Source organism: Loxodonta africana, chromosome 15, assembly GCF_030014295.1.
Source record: "Loxodonta africana isolate mLoxAfr1 chromosome 15, mLoxAfr1.hap2, whole genome shotgun sequence".
NCBI classification, from domain to species: domain Eukaryota; kingdom Metazoa; phylum Chordata; class Mammalia; order Proboscidea; family Elephantidae; genus Loxodonta; species Loxodonta africana.
This window is the reverse complement of record NC_087356.1, coordinates 28,485,733-28,507,185: the sequence shown is the minus strand read 5'-3', so window position 1 is coordinate 28,507,185 and position 21,453 is coordinate 28,485,733. Positions and strand designations below refer to the sequence as shown.

The following is a 21,453-nucleotide window of genomic DNA, read 5'->3' as shown; positions in this document are numbered from 1 at the left end:
CATGCACAAAAGGACGGCCAAAACAAAACAAAATTAAAAATCCAGGCAAAATACAAAGGTTACTTAACCAAGGGGAAAAATAAACCAGCCAAAAATCTATTGACATCATCCCTGCAACTCCAAATATTAGTGCATAAAAGGACAGTATAGTTAAACCTGGGTAGGGGGCAGGTAGCAGCCTGAGAATTCTTTATCAAGCCATGCTATGAGTCATAAAAGACAGCCACAAAAACACTTTTTGTTTGTTTGGCTTTAGCAAAGGGAAATTTATTCTCTCACAGTCTAGTAGGCTACAAGTCCAAATTCAAGGCATCAGTTCCAGGAGAATGCTACAAAAAGACATCTGTAGACATGATACCCTTCTCAAATGCTACAGCAGTCCTTATCTCACCCCGGAGCCCAGGCCAGGTATAAGCTGGGACCCTCAGTTCTGGCACCAAAACTACTGATAAAATTACAGTATTTGAGGCCAGTCACGGCAACCATGCTCTTCACTGAAATCCTTGGTCTAAACTAAACGCAAGTACTCCCAGTCTCCTGCCCTCATTCTCGTACTGCTCGATTTTCTCACTTTGGCTCTTCCCATTATTTTTCCCCCTGCCCAATCTTTCCTCTGTGCTTTCTGGAACCATTATGCTACTTAGTAAATAAACTTTCTCAAATTTTTCATAGAATACTCTCTAACTTTTTGCCTTAAGTGCAACTTGATTTTTCCCTCTGATTCTACAACTGCCTCTGCAGCCTTCTTCCACATACCACTGACCCTGAAGTCAAAGTTGGAATTTTCCCACTTTCAAAACAATTTCCTTACCATTACTTTCCACCTTCCTGAGACAAGTAAAACTTCCTTTTTGAGGCTCAGCTTACTTACAGCTTCTATACCACCCTCCATCTTCCATTTTCTCCTTGCAACTCCCATTTATACTCCGACTCATTTTTGGAAGACTTCAAGGTCTAGTTCATAGGCTTTCCCTAAACCCCAAATCCTGCACCTGCATTAATAGAAAAGATTTAAACATAGTGAACCAACCCAGTAACGTAGCCTCAAAATCTCAAACTACTTACTCCAGTGATCTTTATTCAACATCTGCTATCCAATCCAGAGCTATTTCCTGGATCTTATCACCCTTCGAATAGATCCCCATTAGAAATGAAATCTACTAGCTCAATCCGACCAAAATTACCCATTCTTCTAGCTCTCTCAGTAACTTGTTCCCACCTTACCTATTTAACTTCATAAATAAATCTCTGGTCCTTCTGTTTTCTTTCAGGCTAACAACTCTTCTGGCTTTCTTCTCTCCCTGTGCAGGATAATCAACACAACTCTTTTCTCATTAAATTCCTTTCCACTGCCATCCTTCCATCACACTATTCAACAAATCCATCAACCAAAGATCAATACTGTAATTTATCTTTTCTATTCCTCAGCTTTAGTAAAGAAAAAATTGCAGATTTATACAGGGTGACACCATTATAAAATCACTGTTTCCAACCTCAGCTGACTTTTCAAACTACCTGCTAATCTTTTTAACTCATGCTTGGTCAGCTCCATCTGCTTCTTTATTCACTTCAACATAAGGTCTAAGCCTTCATCAAGCCTAAAATCCCCTAATTTACCTCCACCACACCTCATCTCCCTCAGGAGCTAATACTGCTTTCTACCTCAACAAGGATTTCTCTCAATTTCCTAGCCACAAACTTATTTGCATCCACTCTTGTTCTTTTCTCCAGGTGCTAAATTAGTTCCTTTTTCCATTTAAGTCACTGACAGGAATACAGAAAAAAACTGACTCTAATATCAGACTATGTAATTCAGTTCTAAGCACTGTCATGGAAAATGTAATAAAAAATTAAATTGGTTCATCTAAAAGAAAAATCTGGTGATTTATAAACACATCTAACCCAAAGTGCCAACATTATTTCAAGAGTCTGAAAATAAAATTCAGTTAGCCACAGCAATATATTTTTTTAACAATCCAGCCATAAGGAGGACATTTATTACCTCCTTTCTCTACATACCTGCTAAACGTCTGAGAGTCTTTGCCACAGTCTCAGGAGATACTCTCAACATTCTGAGATCTGAAGAATGATATTCTAGCTCTCTGGCTGGCTCATGAGGAACAGATGGAGGCAATGTAGACGCAAAAGACTGATTAAGGCCCAGATCAGAGAGACCTACCTATGAAAAAGGGAAGAAATTGAAGAAAGCAAAATAAAATCGTATTAATTTCAGACTTCAGCTGCTAAAAAATCAACCTCATTTTTACAAAAACGAATGCTGAGCAATTATACCAGGTAATGTTATATACTGAAACCTCCCGAGTTCATCTACAGGTCAATCGTGTCTGGTCAAATCAAAGAAGGCTTTACAAATTATTCAGAGTTTCTGGAAGGCTGGCTATATGGAATAGTACAGATAGGAGGCCTAAAGTGTTCTATTACTCAGAAGTTTGCTCCTTACAACATTATGACTGCTGAAAGATTTAAACTATGGAATTGTTCCCGTCAAGCTCAAGGACTTTTTTTTTTAAGTAGGGAGACGGGTGTGTTGTTGAGAGGAAAGGGGTAAGGAGGAGAAGACAGAACAGGAACATTTCCTAGAAATGTTTAAAAGAAAAATAATAGCATCATGTAACTATTTCTGTGATCAGTTACCAGAACACTTATCGGCCCTCAAACTTTTTGAAACAAAGATGGTGGTGGCGTTGTGTGCCATCAAGTAGATTTCTGACTCACAATGACCCTACAGGACAGAGTAGAATTGTCCCATAGGGTTTACAGGAGAAGATCACCTGGACTTTTTTCCCATGGAGCAGCTGATGGGTTCAAACTACCAATGTTCCGGTTAGCAGCAGGGTACCTTCCAAACAAAGGTAGTGGGGATACAAATTGATAGTAAAACTAGTTAACTGCTAAAAGAGGAAGGTCCTGAAGTTTTATCAGATCCCAACAGATCCCTTGCTAGAAAAGAAATCAGAAACATAAATGTGCGCCACTTTTCACCAAATTCATAGTATACTCTCACGAAAAAAAATACCACTTTTAGGTTTATCTTCCTAAAAGGGTTATTCCAGTCACATTCTCTCAGGAAGGAGTTCAAAAATGCACAGAAGAATGAATTTTCTGTCCTTTTTTTTTTTTTAATTTTTATTAAGCTTCACGTGAACATTTACCATTCCAATCAGTCTGTCACATGTAGGTTTACATACATCTTACTCCCTTCTCCCACTTGCCCTCCCCCTATTGAGTCAGCCCTTACAGTCTCTCGTTTCGTGCCAATTTTACCCTCTTCCCTCTCTCTCTATCTTCCCATCCCCTCTCCAGTCAAGAGTTGCCAACACACTCTCCCGTGTCCACCTAATTTAATTAGCTCACTCTTCATCAGTATCTCTCTCCCCCCCACTGACCAGTCCTTTTCATGCCTGATGATTTGTCTTCGGGGATGGTTCCTGTCCTGTGCCATCAGAAGTTCTGGGGAGCCCTGTCTCCGGGATTCCCCCAGTCGCAATCATACCATTAGGTGTGGTCTTTTAATGAGAATTTGGGGTCTGTATCCCACTGGTCTCCTGCTCCCTCAGGAGTTGTCTCTTGTGCTCCCTGACAGGGCAGACATCGATTGTGGCCAGGCACCAACTAGTTCTTCTGGTCTCAGGATAATGTAGGTCTCTGGTTCAAGTGGCCCTTTCTGTCTCTTGGGTTCTTAGTTGTCGTGTGACCTTGGTGTTCTTCCTTTGCCTTTGCTCCCGGTGGGTTGAGACCAATTAATGTATTTTAGATGGCCGCTTGTTGGCATTTAGGACCCCAGGCGCCACAATTCAAAGTGGGATGCAGAGTGTTTTCATAATAGAATTGTTTTGCCCATTGACTTAGAAGTCCCCTCAAACCAAGTTCCCCAGACCCCAGCCCCTGCTTCGCTGACCTTTGAAGCTTTCATTTTATCTCGGAAACCTCTTTACTTTTAATCCAGTCCAATTAGGCTGACCTTCCTTGTTTTGAGTGTTGTCTTTCCCTTCACCCAAAGCAGTTCCCATCTACAGATTGATCAATAAAAAGCCCTCTCCCTCCCTCCCTCCCTCCCCTCTTTGTAACCACATATGTATGTGTTCTTCTCCGTTTTTTCTATTTCTCAAGATCTTATAATAGTGGTCTTATACAATATTTGTCCTTTTGCAACTGACTCATTTCGCTCAGCATAATGCCTTCCAGATTCCTCCATGTTATGAAATGTTTCAGGGATTCGTCACTGTTCTTTATCGATGCGTAGTATTCCATTGTGTGAATATACCACAATTTATTTACCCATTCGTCCACTGATGGACATCTTGGTTGCTTCCAGCTTTTTGCTATTGTAAACAGAGCTGCAATAAACATGGGTGTGCATATATCTGTTTGTGTGAAGGCTCTTGTATCTTTAGGGTATATTCCGAGGAGTGGGATTTCTGGGTTGTATGGTAGTTCTATTTCTAACTGTTTAAGGTAACGCCAGATGGATTTCCAAAGTGGTTGTACCATTTTACAATCCCACCAGCAGTGTATGAGAGTTCCAATCTCTCCGCAGCCTCTCCAACATTTATTATTTTCTGTTTTTTGAATTAATGCCAGTCTAGTTGGTGTGAGATGGAATCTCATCGTAGTTTTAATTTGCATTTCTCTAATGGCTAATGATCGAGAGCATTTTCTCATGTATCTGTTGGCTGCCTGAATATCTTCCTTAGTGAAATGTGTGTTCATATCCTTTGCCCACTTCTTGATTGGGTTGTTTGTCTTTTTGTGGTTGAGTTTTGACAGAGTCAAGTAGACTTTAGAGATCAGGCGCTGGTCTGAGATGTCATAGCTGAATATTCTTTCCCAGTCTGTAGGTGGTCTTTTTACTCTTTTGGTGAAGTCTTTAGATGAGCATAGGTGTTTGATTTTTAGGAGCTCCCAGTTATCTCGTTTCTCTTCATCATTTTTGGTAATGTTTTGTATTCTGTTTATGCCCTGTATTAGGGCTCCTATGTCCTTTTTTATTGCAATGTTTTTCTTTTTTTTTTTAATTGTGTAGCACTGAATCTTAGCAAGGAGGCAGGGTGTGGAAATGAATATTCTATTTCTACTGCCCATACAGGTTTCTCTAGACCAGTGGCTGTCAACTAGGGGAAGAGTTTGTCCCCTCCCCCATAAGGGACATTTGGCAATGCCTGGAGATATTTTTCGTTGCCACACTGAGAGGGGAGGAGCCACTAGCATCTAGCAGATAGAGGCCAGGGATGCTGCTCAATATCCTACAGCATACAAGGATGGCCCCCAGACAACAAAGAATTGTCCACTCCAAAGTGTCAATAATGCTAAGGATCAGCAACCTTATCATAGACACAACACAAAGGTTTTAGTTTGCAATGTGCCCTCTCCTGAAGGAGACTTTTTGAGACTTGAATGACTCTGTGTGTGTGTGTGTATGCATATGTGTGTGTGTATGCGTACACCATATGTTTTGTATATATCTGAGTGTGTGTAAGTATAATAGCATTTCTTCCCCAGGTGTTTCCAAATGTAAAAAGAAAAACTTCTATTCCAATCTTGACTTTCATAAGCTTCAAAATACAGAGCTACTAGTGTAGAAGATGTAGAATGAAAAAGATGAGAAGTATTTACTTAAGAGATCAACTGTTTCTAATATTGATACAGACAAGTTGAATTTGAGGTAACAGGAATGTTCACATGAAAACTGCTCACAAAACAGCGTAAGTGCCTAACTCAAGAAAAACATTAGAGTCTAAAACTACAGTGGTGAAAATGATCCACACAGAGAGACTTAAGAGGGAACCAGGTCTCTGAGGGAAAAAAAAATTCAAAAAGATATGAGGCGCAAACCTTCAAGATTGTTTAGAGTTACATGGGCAAAATAAGGGATACTGAAATAGTATTTTAGTATAGAGGCTAAAGAATATCATATGGGGGAGTGACGGCTGCAGTGCTTGCTGTGGGGTAGGTGAGTGGCCAACATGGCACCCTCCGAGAGTTCTCCTGGCAGTCCTGGTGCTGTGTCTTTGTGTGGCTCCCTGGACCCAAGGACAGTGGAGTGATGTGCACACCATCATGGACAAGAACCGGAGAGAGTCGCTGGAAGGAGAGCAGATGACAGAATTTTATGCTCCATAGTGTCCTGCTTGTCAGAATCTTCAAACAGAAGGGGAAAGTTTTGCCGAATGGGGAGATCTTGAGGTTAATGTTGCAAAAGTAGATGTCACAGAGCAGCCAGGACTGAATGGACAATTTATCATAACTGTCCTTCCTACTATTTGTCATTGTAAAGATGGTGAAATTAGGCATTATCAGGGCCTAAGGACTAAGGAGGACTTCATAAGTGAAAAAGAGTGGAAGCATACTGAACCTGGTTCATCATGATTTGGCTGAGTAGTATATCAGCATTCTTTCAAGCCCTGGCGTAGATAAGGACTTGCCACAACTATTTTATTGAAGACCTTGTATTACTAGTTTGGGGATCACTTACAGTTTTTGCTTTAGCAACCCTACTTTCAGGACTACTGTTAAGACTCTGCATGATATCTGTGGCAGACTGTCTTTGTCATTCAAAATGGAACAGAGCACAACTGTGCCCTTCAAAAAAACTACCAGAATATTTTCAACCTTTGAAAAAGGTGGAGGCAAAAAAGGAGGTGAAGATGTTTCAGAAAAAGCTGAAAGTAAAGAATGAACAAAGACTTGCCACAGAATGCCATAAGAAAACTTTCTGTAGGATCTTTGTCAGCCAGATAAATCCTACTTTTTATAAATATCTTAATATTATGACTTTGACAAAAACTAGAAGATTAATCACTTCTTTTGAAGCGAACTGTGACTTATTTGTACATGGTAGGGTTCAGTCTATGTTGTTATTAGATTTGAGCAATCTACCTTCAGAAAATAAGAGTAGTACCAGGTACAAATTTTGTAATATGATTTATGAACAGCACAGGGGTTTAAACAATTCTTTAATCCTTGAAAAATCTGGTGCTAAGAAATAAAATTTGTGTATTTTGTCTAATAATAACTTATTTTAAGTCTGAGTTGAGAATTTACATTTCCCAAGTACTGCATTACTGAGGTATTTAAGAAAATGAACTAACAAATTTAGAGAAAACCATTTCTCCCGTGATACAATTTTTCTCCATTTCACTATGTAAAAAAAAGAAGAGGCCGCCCATAAATGAGAGGTTTATCCAATGTCTCAAGAAATGTATACCTCAATGACAACTTTCTGGTCTTTTTAAAGATACACTAAAATTTTCCTCATATTTTTAGATTATGCAACTAATAAAGACTACCTTACTTTAATTATGGAAACCCTGGGCATAGCAGTTAAGAGCTACAGCTCCTAACCAAAAGGTCGCCAGTTCGAATCCACCAGGCACTCCTTGGAAACTCTACAGGGCAGTTCTACTCTGTTCTGTAGGGTTGCTATGAGTTGTAATCGACTTGACGGCAGTGGGTTTGGTTTGGTTTCGGTTTTATTTTAATTACATTTTTCTATACATGATGATAATGCAGGGTATGCTACTGATTAAGGCAGTTTTTACTAAGTCTGTGGTGCAGCCACAAAAAGGAGAAAATGGTAAATATTCAGAATAAATCACCTGCCCATTATGCAATAAAAAATTTCTGTAATGTCTCCTTTCTTCTAGGTTCTACTGCTGTGTAAATCCATTAGCTTTATAATATCAACGTTCAACAGTTTTCTTTAAAGGCTTCTCCTTTAGAATATTAAGTACTCTAAATTGAAGAGTCTAGATGTGATAATTTTTTAATTCTTTAGAAAAATATTCTAAACATGAAATAAACTTTTTTAAGCACTTGACTAAACAAACAAAAATGTCATATGCTACCAAGAACAAAGAGAAGGAAACACAAAATAAAGAGAGAGGGAGACTAGGAGATCACTGGTGAGAGCCTAGGTATTGTAACTGATGAAGGGAACTAACAGCCAGCCACTGTGTAAGTGCTATGATACCTTACCCCAAGGAGCCCTGGTGGAGCAGTGGTTAAGTGCTTGGCTGCTAACAGAAAGGTCAGTGGTTCAAACCCTTCAGCAGCTCCATGGGATAAAGATGTGGCAGTCTGCTTCCATAAAAGATTTACAGCCTCGGAAACCCTACGGGGCAGTTCTACCCTGTCTTATGGGTCACTGTGAACCGGAATCAACCTGACAGCAACAGGATACCTCACCCCATTTAATACTAAGGTATGAGGTTGATTATTCCTATTCCTATTTCTTCATGCAGATAAGGAAAGTGGTCCTCCAAAGTCATTTGCCCAAGGCACAAGGCTAACAGGGACCTGAAGTGGGTTTTGATTCCAAATCTCCATGTTCTTTCCACAGCTGCAAACTGCATCAAGCAAAAATGGATGCCCAAATAATCATTTAAAGAACAATAGGCAGATATCAAAGTAAGGCAAACACATACAGATGACACTCCTGGGACACAGATGAGGAGAGGAAGGAAGGAAGAATACAACTAGTCAAGCCCCCTGAGAGCATGTTGAGTCTTGTAAAAAAATTCCTTCTATATCTGGCTTTTTTATTGGCATTAAGGAGCCCTGGTGGCACAATGATTAAGCGCTTGGCTACTAACTGAAAGGGTGCAGTTCAAACCCACTCAGTGGCTTCAAAGGAGAAAGACCTGGCCATCTGTTCCTGTAAAGATTACAGCAGAGGAAACCCTATGGGGCAGCTCTGCTCTGTCACATGTGGTCACTAGGAGTCACAAATCGACTCAGTGGCACCTAACAACAATACTGGCATTAAGTAGCTCCCAGATCACAGGTTAGAGCTCAGAGTGAAGGAAAACACAGGGAACAGCAGCAGCATCCTCCCTAGGCTGAAAGAAGAAACTTAAGATTACAGTTAAGTGCAGATAAAATTTGAAATAGTGGTCAAATTTAATTTCAGTGAATCATCATTAACTGAATATATATCTTCATTTCCTTAAATATAGTTTATCTACATGAAAAGCTGATATAAGTCACATAAGTTATTATAAAAATAATTAGAAACTCTAAGTTTAAAACTGATTTGCAGATTTGCTTTCGCTGATGAATTACCTAAATAAAAACCAAACCAAACCTGTTGCCATCAAGTTGATTCCAACTCATAGTGATCCTACAGGACAGAGTAGAACTGTCCCATTGGGTTTCCAAGGAATGGTTGGTGGATTCGAACTGCTGACTTTTTGGTTAGCAGCTGTAGCTCTTAACCACTGTCACCAGGGCTCCATCAGGGGGGTGATTTATGGTACAGTGGCTAAGTACACAAATGAGGCTGGGTTCAAATCCTGGTTCCCCTATTTGTAAATAATCATGAGCAAGTTCCTTAACCCTCTAAGTCCCAAGTGTAAAATGGGGATGATAATAGTACTTACCTGATAGGACTGGCCTAAAGATTAAAGGAATTGATGCATATATGTAAACTTTTTAGCATAGTATTTGAGCAGAGTGTAACCATTAGCTATCATTTTCATCTTCATTGTTATTAACCTGAAAATTAGAATTAAACACCGCCTATTTTAGAATGTTGAAAACAATAAAGCTAATCTAATGGTTCTCTATGAATAAAGAAGACAAAAGAAAAATTGATGCCTTTGAATTATGGCATTGATGAAGAATATTGAATATACCATGTACTGCCAGAAGAACAAACAAATCTGTCTTGGAAGAAGTACAGCCAGTATGCACCTTAGAAGTGAGCAGGGTGAGACCTCACCTCATGTATTTTGGACATGTTATCAGGTGGGACCAGTCCCTAGAGAAAAACATCATGCTTGGTAAAGCAGGAGGTCAGTGAAAAAGCCAAAGACCCTCAATGAGATGAACTGACACAGTGGAAGCAACGATGGGCTCAAACAAAGCAATGATCGTGAGAATGGTGCAGGACCAGGCAGTGTTTAGTTCTACCGTACATAAGGGTAGCTGTGAGTCGCCGCCGATTCAATGGCACCTAACAACAATGGTTCTCTATATTAAATTTTTTATAAAGTCAGTAAATTATAAGTAAAAAGTAAAGTTGATCATAATATCTTTGTTCATTTTCTCTTATAAATTCTCTGAAAATAAAGATCTAAATATGGCTGCAACCTAAACCAGTAGTTTTTCAATGACCAGTCTTACATATGAGAAAATAAAAAAGGAAGTAACATTACTGAGCATCTACTATGTGCCTGGTGTATTATTAAGCACATCACATATATTATCTAACTGTAACTAACAGCCAATCAGATATGAGGATCTGTTATAAGGAAGGAGGGCCCAGCTCAGAGCTGACGGTATAAGACAAAAGAGGATGAAAATGGCACCAGAGAAACAGTAAAGCCAAGGGATCAAAAGATCTTGGCAAACTAAGCCTTAAAGAATGGTTGACACAGAATTTTTACAACACCCAGCCAGAGTCACCATTTTCTAGTACACACATACGTACACAATGATAATGATATAAATAGAGTGTGGAAGGGAATGTATGTATACATGGGTGTGTTGCTCATTTGGGAAAGGGTAGTTAGTTCCCTTCAGGGACACTGGCTAGTTTGGGCATTAAGCACCTCAGTGTCCTTCCTGGGGAACATTAGTTCTTGTCATTTTCAAGATACCTCTGAAGTCAAATCTTTCAAAAGATTCTGAACTGAAACACTTGAATACTCCAGGGCCTATTCCAAGGCTTGTACGTTGAAGGACAGAAGGGAAGAAACCACAATCATTTGAATGTCCCCATGAACGAATCTAATCCTACCATGATTGCAAAGATTTCTTCTGGCACTACTTGGAAGAGTTAAAATGCCTCAAAATGAAAGGCCTGGGAGCTCCAAAGGATGGCCTTTTCTAAGATACCACAGAGCTCACTGAGTCTAATGGTCTATGAAACAAACTTACGCCAACCTCTAACAAATTAAGGGAGCATATTCCTGGATATCACATAACAAACCATAAGTTGGTACTAGAGGATACATATGGGCCTTCTACGTTCAGCCCCATTTTTCAACTAAAATTCTCTTTTCCCCACCTCATGAGAAAAGTCAAATAGAAAAACTTACGGGCTCTTCAAAACCGCTATCTTCCTTAGATGGTAGTTGTAAAGTAGGTTGCCAGTGCACAGAGCTATTATAAATCTCTAGATTATCAAACACTTTTTCTAAAGCTGCCAAGTGCACTCACCAGTCAAGTCACCTTGGTCATATGTCTGGGAAATAGTAAAAAGTCAAATAAAAACGAATAACAATGCCATTTCCAGGAACAGTGCTGGAGAAGACCACGTGGCTTCCAGCTGTCATTGTCAGAGTGTCTCACCTCTCTCAGTAGATCAGCAGCTCTTTCACTGCCCGCCACTCCATGTTCATCTAAGATGCGGCATTCGGTATCATCATCCAGGGAAATGATGTCAGACTCAGCCTTCCCCTGCAGGCACTCTACAAGATATGAGTCATTTTGCATAACTGTACATTTAGTATAGTGAAACTGAACTTGCCCTCCATAGGCTGAGGAACTTCACCTCGGCCTAGATCAGCTTTCAGCAGTGTCTCTTGGCAGACTATGATTAGTGGTACATCACTGACCAATGGTAAAGCACCTTGTGACTTTTCATTACATGCCACCAAGTTTGCTGAATAGCTGCTTCCTACACCTGCAGATGGGCTGGCAATAAAGTTACTAGAGTTTGTATCCTTACCCAAAATATAGTTTGATGAATCTGCAACTTCATCAGAGCTTTGCAGCTTTAATCCTTGTAAAATCAAAGCATCTGAAGTTGATACTTTCAGTGGATGAATGTCTGAAGATTCTGTCTTCTCTGCAAGGTCAAGAGCAGAAACAGACTTCACCTTCCCAATGAGAAGAAATGGTTCACTGCCTGTGTCACCCTCAATTAAAGCTGGCTGTGGTCTGTCAAGACCAATACTCTGTTTGTGAGACGGTTTTTCACTTAAAGGAGCAGATGACTTAAGCTCTGGAGTGAGCATTTCTGTAGCATTAGGGTGTGATTTTAAATTAGGATGCCAGTACAGGGAACTATCTTCAACACCTTTTTTATGCAACAATGGTTTTGAAGCTGCTGGTTCAAATACCCCAGGAGTAGACTGATAGAGTGGATGACTAAGCTGATCAAGTAAAGACTTTTCAGCATTATAATTTGATAAGGGAGGGGCTGCGTTTTTTGGTTCTCTTTCTTGGCTGTCATTTGTTAAAGATCTATTGATAGTGTGGATTCCATTTACCATACTCTCTTTTTCTGAAGGCTCGATAGAGGCAATAACTGCCTCAAAGGCTACATTTTCAGTAGCATCAGCACTCTTCCCACCCAAGGTGGAAGCTTCCTTTCGGTTTCTTTCCTCTTGAAAATATAGTTGTTCTGGTGTCTCACCCAAGCTGGATTTAACAGTCTGAAGGGGACCACCAGGAACTTCCATCTTAAAAGTGTCATGTCCCATGGAGAGTATGTACGCTTCCGAAACTTTTACAGAACTATCAGGAACTGCGACATTCCCTATATGCTGTATTTCTGAAGGTTTGGGATCCACTCCTGAAGACACTAAGTTATTTCCAGCCTCCTTTTGTTCAAAATGTGGAGATAACTCTTCCCCCAGCCCTTCTTCATTTCTTTGATAACCCTCCAAAGAATGCATTTTTTGTTTGACCTCATTCTCAGCTGAAATCCTTAAATAAGCACTCTCAAAATAACGGCTTTCATGTGTCAAGAAAACGTCTTCTCCTCTTCTTTCCAACAAACAATGCAAGATAGAATTCGACATTGTATTATTAAAATGAGAAGCAACTTCATGTGGAAAAGAAACACGGTCCGTACTGGTTGGACATGCTTGCGGACAATGTGAAGCTTCCTGTTCCCACCATGGCATAAATGAACAAGAGACACCAGAAGTGTTACTTCCCGTTGGAATTTCATTTTCATCGATTGTGTCAGATGCATCTGAAAAGGAATCATGGTCCTTACACGTTTCTGACTGCTGAAAAGCTTCCTCTTTCCAACACTGCATGTATGAACAAGAAGCATCAAAACTATCACTTCCTTTGGTAGTTCTGTTTTCATCACTTCTATCAGATGAACTAGAGAAAGAAACCTGATCTTTACCAGCTAAACTGGTTTCTGGCTGCTGTACCACTTCTTGCGTCTTCAATGACATATATGCATAAAGAGCATCAGAGTCTTTGGGGGTTTTCACTTCATCAACCGTATCAGATGAAATGGCCTCTTCATTATTCTCTTGTTCAAGAGGTAAAAGAGAGCACTGAGACTCTACGACTGTACCATCTATAAGTGGGTGCTGAGATACACTAAAGCAGCTGTTAACAAAGTCTGAAGCTACTTCTGAGGTTGCCTGGAACAAAGCTTCGCTAACTTCCGATGGTCGAGAAAACCATTCGGTGTCTTCGGACCTATCAGGAATCCCCCTAAAAACACAGTTAGAAGTAAATAAGTAACACATTAAAAACATTTCATTTTTAAATATGAACTTGAAAAAATACAAAACTGATGTCACTGAAATCAAGGTTATTTTAAAAGTGTGTTGAAAAGCAAAGTTCTTCTAGTTCAAGTTCCTTTAATGGGGCTAATGATTGAACAAATTTTTTGTAGCCAGAAGGTGAATTACCACCCTATGACTCAGATATTTTCTCAGATTTACCCTAAATAATAGAGACGCAGAATCATATTGCCAAATAAAAAACCAAAAACAAACCCACTGCCGTCGAGTCGATTCCGACTCATAGTGACCCTATAGGACAGAGTAGAACTGCACCACGGCTTCCAAGGAGCGCCGGGCGGATTCGAACTGCCAACCTCTTGGTTAGCAGCCATAGCACTTAACCACTATGCCACCAGGGTTTCCTTGCCAAATAAAAGGATTCTTTAAATAAATTCAAAACAGGCTTTCAAACTTTACTATGTAAACTGTTTAGTTTATCACCTACCACGATTTAGCATTCATTTAACGTGTATGAATTCTTTTATCATTTATTATTAGTAAAAACTATTCCAGAAGTGATCTACTCCCAAAATCTAACAGTAACTTTAACTGGCTGAGTATCTAATGTGTACAGAGCACTTCATAGAAGTGATTATAAAGTAACATATTGCAGAAGGAATAGGGATTAACTTTTTACTTTCTAAACATCTATCGTTTTTTGTTTAAGGTTTTTTGGTTGGTTTTTAGTCTTTTTTCAGTTCTAAAAGAGGAAAACTTATATTCTTAGGTAATTTCAGAAATGGTTTCAAGAATTTCAGACTTGTCTCCCATTATGACTATTCCAAAGGATGTTAATTTGAATTATTTTAAAATAAACTGCAGTCACCTAGGTCACTCCTCCACGTATGTCACTGGGGCGCACCAATACGCATCCCGTCTTAGCTGAGGGCCTCCGTTACCTTCAGAGCATGTGCTAAGGACATCTAACCCTCGCCCCAATGTCCCACCTTAGCCTGGAGTCATTAACACTGGTAACGATTTACAAGAAAAGAAAGAGTAGAAAGGTTACGTGCAAATAAAAAATAAATCATTCTACCTCAGAGGTGCAAAATCTAGTTCACTTTGGTGAAATAGGGAGTCAAGTCCAAACTCTCGATCTTGTGTCCCGCAAGTCAGCAAAGGCAAATCAGGAGAAGCAAAGCTGTCTTGTATGACTGCAAAGTTTCAAATATAAAAATGCTGCGTGATGCTGGAAATTAATTATTTAACTTATTCATGTAATACTTTAAGGAATCTAAATATGTTGCCCTCTGGAAGTTTCCACAAGCACTGGAATAATATAACAATAGCAGTAGCAGCAACTACCGTTTATTGAATACCTACCAAGGTCCAGGCACTTAACCTACAATATTTCTTTTAATGCTCATAGCAATCTTGAAGGATAGGTATCACACCTATTTTACAGATGAGGAAACCAGATTACAATAGTTAAGAAACATTAAGTAATCTGACCACATTCACATAGCTATTAGGTGCCAGGGTAAGATTTGAACCTCCTAACCATTAATGAGTGTTTCTTTCCATCTTAAGTAACATAAAGAGACCATACCCCTTATAACAAAGTGTGATCCAGGAACTCCTGGGCACCTCCAAGACACTCTGAAGGGGTGCGTAGGGTCAAAATTATGCTCGATATTAAGATGTCATTTGCCTTAATTCATTCTCATTCTCTCATGAGGGTACAGTGAAAGCTTTCCTGAAGCTACATGATGTACGATATAGCAACAGATTGAACGCAGAAGGTGTGAGAATCTACTTATCTTCTATTAAGTCAGACATTACAGATATTTTTTTAAAAAGTAAAGCAGTGCTATTCTCCTTACTGAATTTTTTTTTAAGTTATTTTTTTCTATAAAACTACATTATTTAAGCATAATATGTAATGGTGGTGTTGTCATTTTAAAATGAGTCAATAAATTTTTTAAAAATTCTTTGGTTTTAATTTCTAATATGAGAAATATAAGAATAAGATATAACCCCCATAAACAACAGCTCTTTGGAGTCCTCAGTAATTTTTAAGCATTTAAAGTGGCCACAGCTGTGTCCAAAGGTTTGCGAACTGCTGCTTTAAAAGAAAAACGAAAATTCTTAGGGACTCCTGAATGTTGACTTAAATATTCTTAATGTCCTTAAATATGTACAAACTAGGTATAAATTCCTTATTCCTTATAGCACTGATGGAAACCCTGGTGGTGTAGTGGTTAAGTGCTACAGCTGCTAACCAAAAGGTCGGCAGTCCCAGTCTACCAGGCGCTCCTTGGAAACTCTATGGCGCAGTTCTGTTCTGTCCTGTAGGGTCCCTGTGAGTAGAAATCAACTCGACAGCAACGGGTTTGGTTTTTTTTGGTTTTTATAGCACTGATACAACCATAAAATAAAACAAATGTTAACAGAAACAAAATTATAAAACCAACAACATTCTAATTAAAATTAATTTACCTTGATGGGTGATGTTTTGCTAAAACTAAGTTGTTTTTTCAATATGAGCATTTATTGTTGCAGTAGTTTCTCGAGCTCAGAATGACTAGACTACTACCTACAAAGTGAAGACTCCATTCTCTCATTACTCTTCTCTATGAAATGACTGCTAACCTAGTGTTCCTAGGGCTCATCATGGTACCACCTGCCCTTCACTTGGTGTGCTGATACACCCTAATGCTCTCACATACACCTTCCCTATCATGGTTTATCTCACTCTTGTTTCAACCTTTTGTCTGTCTGTTTCTCCCTTAGATCATCAACTCTGTGTCCGATTTACAGCTACAGCTTCAGTGCCTACCAAAGTACCTACTGCATTTATCACTCAGATTAGAATTATTTATTTACTGAATTAATTAATTAAAAATGAGACACTAATAGAAATCAATAATCTTTACACCACCAAGGACCAATTGGTATCGTTCTCCTTGGCTTGGCTAAGAGAGTCAGTCTTAAACTTTCACTAAAAAAAGTCCTTCACCCCCCTAAGAATCATGAAGGCTTTTTCACAAAGTCCCCAAATATACTTGGGCTACTAGTATACTACTTGCCCTTTGGTCAAGTGTAACAGACTTACTGTTTCCAATTACCTATAAGCTGAGCATTTGAGGTACCTGAGAGTCTTAAAAAAAAAGTTATCCCTAACCAGGATCTACAGAAATTAGGGTATTTAAAATAATTCCTATTACTAAGGAATGGAAACCCTGGTGGCATAGTGGTTAAGAGCTACAGCTGCTAACCAAAATGTTGGCAGTTCAAATCCACCAGGTGCTCCTTGGAAACTCTATGGGGCAGTTCTACTCTGTCCTATGGGATTGCTAAGAGTCGGAATTGACTCAATGGAAATGGGATTGATTTTTTTTAGTTTACAAAGGAACAGTAAGTAATAAGCAGCATCTCCTTAAATACTTAAAAATATTTCAGAGTGGAGTTGGAGTTATGTCAGGTAAATTGGAAAATAGGCTTACCAATCACATAGGCCGAAATTTAAACAGTTATTTCTTAAGAGTGTGTGTGTGTGTTTTGGGAGCAGAAGGTTGTATATCTTACTGGCGATGCCATTTTCAAACAGCTTTTGGCTGTTTGTTCCCTCACATTTGACAGCTGTTTTTTGAGGTATCTAATCATTCTGGCGCCGGTTATCATCAATGACATTTGCCATTGCTGAAAGTCTACACAGTACAATAACAATATATATGCATGATAAAATAGTAATGATAGAATTTCCTCTGGCCATCTAATCTACTTAATCTATAATAAATGACAAGCTGGGTTATAAAACTTTGTATTAGAAAACATATTAGAAACTACATAGTACAATTTCCTGACCCATACTGAAATCCCCTCTATAACATCTCTCATACAATTTTGCTTGAACATTTTCTGTGGCTTACTGTTTTTGTTGTTGTTAGTCTTTTCCACTATTAAATGACTATATTAGAAAGTTTTATATCAAGCTGAAATCAGCCTCCCTATAACTCTTGTATTCCAGTTTTAACCTCTAGCCCAGAGATTAGCAAGCTTTTACTATAAAGAACCAGATAATTTAGATATTTCAGGCTTTGTTGGTTACATATGATCTCTGTCACTACACTTCTTTGGTTTTTATTGTTTTTACAATCCTTTAAAAATATAAAAACCACTCTTAGCTCATGGAAAATACAAAATCAGGCCTCAGGTCACATTTGGTAGTTTGCAAACTCATGCTCTAGACAATTATAATGCTCATCCCATTGTATTATTATTTTCTGTTTACTGGATTGTCTTCCTAGAAGAGGGGGTAGCTCTCATTTACATCTTACCAGCATCAAACACACAGTAGGCACTTAAGATATTTGTTAAATAAATGAATGAATGGGAAATAAGTTATTTCCTCTTTAGCATGACAGCCCTTCAAGTATTTGATAACAGCTAAGTCACCTCAATGGATGTATTCCTACTCTATCTATCTACAGTTATCTCCTCCCACGAGCTACTCTAATTTTGTCAACATTGTTCTTAAAATGTAGAACTGAAACTGATTTTAATGATTCACATCATAGATTGGTACTAATATTTTGATTTGGATTAAAAAAACCCACTGCCATCAAGTCGATTTTGACTCAGAGTGACCCTATAGGACAGAGTATAACTGCCCCCATAGGGTTTCCAAGGATTGCCCAGTGGATATGAATTAGCATTAGCATATGTTTGAAGAAAATCAAGTCGAATAAGTTCTACTCAACTTTCTCTACAAAACTCTGGCAAGACAATCTTCATGGTGGAATCCTGCTCCCCTAAAAAAAGGCTTATCCTAATTATCCAATCAGAACCTCCCTTTAAAACATTCCCACTAAACCAAAGGATTTAAATTTAAAATTTTGTATTTCATTGAGAATGAAATGACTTGATATTTGTTTTTGAAGTCTAGTTTTTCACTTGTTCTTGTTTCTTTTAAGAGATATAAGCCTAAAATATTTTTTCAAGATATTTTTAATTTAACTCATGAAAAGGTTTACACAAAAAGAAACAATCTTTGACGGTTATGAGGGAGGGGACGGGTGGGGAGGGAAAAACACTAAATAAACAATAGATAAGTGATAACTTTGGTGAAGGGTAAGACAATACACAATACTGGGGAAGCCAGCACAACCTGTACAAGGCAAGGTCATGGAGGCTCCATAGACACATCCAAAATCCCCAAGGTCATGGAAGCTCCATAGACACATCCAAAATCCCTGAGGGACCAAATTGCTGGGACGGGGTCTGTGGGGACCATGGTCTCAGCAAACATCTAGTTCAACTGGCATAACATAGCTTATAAAGAAAATACATCCTACTGTGGTGAATAGCATCTGGGGTCTCAAAAGCCTGTGTGTGGCCATCTAATATACTTTACTGGTCTCACCTTTCGGGAGCAAGGGAGAATGAAGAAAACTAAAGACACAAGGGAAAGATTAGTCCAAAGGACTAATGGACCACAACTACCACACCCTCCACCAGTCTGAGTCTAGTACAACTAGATGGTACCCGGCTACAACCACTGACTGCTCTGACAAGGATTACGATAGAGGATTCCAGACAGAGCTGGAAAAAATGTAGAACAAAACTCTAACTCACAAAAAAAATACCAGACTTACTGGCCTAACAGAAATTGGGGAAACCCCAAGAATATGGCCCCCGAACACCCTTTAACTCAGTAGTGAAGTCACTCCTGAGGTTCACCCTTCAGCCAAAGAGTGGACAGGCTCATAAGACAAAGTGAGACTAAAGGAGCGTGCCAGCCTAAGGGCAAGGACTAGAAGGCAGGAGGGAACAGGAAAGCTGGTAATAGGGAACCCAAGGTTGAGAAGGGAGAGTGTTGACATGTTGTGGGGTTGTTAACCAATGTCATAAAACAGTATGTACGAGAAAAAAAAAAAAAAAGATTTTTAATTTAACTTAAAAAGGATTCCTTAAAATCTGTAAAAGGAAATATTCTATATAAAATTATTCAATAATAACATATTAATCAGATGCTATAACCAAAAGTACAGGTTTTAGTAAATCACACAATAATCAAGATAAAAGATAGTTATGTACAGTTCAAGAGCAACTTTTAAAAAACCAAAGTTTGATCTGAAAACTGATACAAATAATTATGCTTAATTTTCATTACCCAGCAATGAAACTGGCTAGTTTTTGTTATCAAAATAGCAGTCTTACGTACACATTTTTAGCATGAATCAAGAAGCCTAAAATAAAAAGTAACTGATGTAACATATACACACACAGATATATAATTTTATATAGAAAAGACGTGGTTGTTGCCTTTTTCACTTTTTAAAAAAGAAAACAAAAGGACAGAATAGTATTTTTCTGAAGTATGATTTAGGCATGAAAATTTTCTAATTACTATATTGGTGAAGCGCTCTTATATAGCTTCAATGACCCAAAGTAGTCCTATTATAATTCTATCTCCTAACTTAATAATTTGAAAGGTACTTCAAATATCGTCTGTAAAGAGCTGGCAAATCAATTCTATGTCAAACAGAGGAAAGCAGTATTATCTATCTCAGACAAGTTACTTAATCTCTCTATCTCAATTTTTAGGCCTGAAAACTTAAGATAATAGCATATACTTTAATTCTAAGAATCAAGGAGGCAAACATGAACGTTTGTTTGGTTTTTATGTGTTTTTTAGGAATCGTGGAGTCTCTGATGCTGACAGAAGGAGTCAAGGGATAACATATGATTTATCCCAAGAACTCCACAAAGTCGGCACTGATGAAGCACATTCACTAGAGAGGAAACTGTCACCTTTCTGCCTTCTGTGAACAACAGGATGTGATAAAATGACAAGCACCTGCACTTCAACATAACTAGACAAGCTGGCCAATGTAGAAAACCAGAAATAAGTTATTACCTTTGAGTACAGCTCTACAGAGCTCCTAAACTCAACAAAGGACTTAGAGGAGTTGCAGTCTTCTGACAGTGTTTTACAAATGAGGTATTTACTACTACTTAAAAATAAAGAGGCATTACCTAGCAATGGAGAACATAAGAAATCTCTGTTGTGTTCCTTCACTTGATTTTCTGACTGGGTCAATATGCCTTCCTCCAGAGAGGGGAAGTCTGTTACTTCAGCCCCTTCCTTTCTCACATTAAACCTGGTCTGGGATGTATCCAAGGTTTGGGAAAAGTCCGCTTCTTGAGGAAGACAATGCCAAGATTCCGTTTTCTAAAACAATAATTTTGAAGAGAAACATGCTAGGTCATTAACTGAGTAACCACACATATTAATATTTAGATTAAAATGTCCACTCAAGTAGCATATAGCTTCCTATTTAATCACATTCTCACCTAAATTCAGAAAAAATAAACGTGTACTTTCTGTGTTTCTCAAAATATGTAATTCTCGCTATCAGCCCTTTGACCCATGGCTCCCTCTCAGCTTAGGCCTCACAGTTCATCCTCACTACTGATAACAGACTGAGCCATTTGTCCTCCTGCTCATCCTCTGACCACAGATTACTTTCTCTAACACCTCAACTGCAGTAATTCTTTAATCTCATGAAGAAAACCAATTCTATGTTTACACTTTTCATCATTGTTTTCTTATGTGTGTTTCCTTCTTTAGCCCTCTGAACATTTATAGTCACTGTTATAATCACTGCATTACAAACATTCTTAATTTTCTTACCTTTATCTCCACTATTCCATTTGCCTGTCAAATCCCTAGCTCTGATTCAATATTTTCCTTGCCTGAATTCAAGCAGCAGCATATTGGTGGAAAAAGCACACATCCAACTGACTAGTTTTCCCTTAAACTGATGACATTAAAACTCAAAGGCACTCAGCATTTTCCTCCTGAGTTGATGCTCTGAAATTACTACATACCTTCTCTCCTCAAAACTACCAAACTCTACCTCCCCATATTCAACTTATGACCTTATCTACTTCAAAAGTGTATAGCAAAAGACAGCAACTCCATTATCTTCCTGCCACCAAACCT

General features: G+C 38.6%; 1 protein-coding gene and 1 pseudogene across 6 annotated transcripts in view; one reads left to right on the top strand and one right to left on the bottom strand.

Moving 5' to 3' along the window:
• ALMS1 (ALMS1 centrosome and basal body associated protein) overlaps positions 1-21,453 on the bottom strand; it is a 186,013-nt gene that overhangs the window by 128,616 nt on the left and 35,944 nt on the right. For 5 of the 6 annotated variants that reach the window (XM_023552780.2, XM_064268732.1, XM_023552778.2 and 2 more), the window contains 5 exons: positions 20,484-20,679; positions 14,539-14,656; positions 11,693-13,428; positions 11,314-11,432; positions 2,020-2,179 (listed from right to left, as the gene is read on the bottom strand). In XM_023552780.2, the coding sequence (XP_023408548.2) occupies positions 2,020-2,179; positions 11,314-11,432; positions 11,693-13,428; positions 14,539-14,656; positions 20,484-20,679 (2,329 nt within the window). Of the gene's footprint in view, positions 1-2,019; positions 2,180-11,313; positions 11,433-11,692; positions 13,429-14,538; positions 14,657-20,483; positions 20,680-21,453 lie in introns of those variants that run through there. The other variant, XM_023552779.2, reaches the window with a different exon arrangement.
• Positions 5,701-6,759, top strand: LOC104846217 (thioredoxin-related transmembrane protein 1-like; annotated as a pseudogene).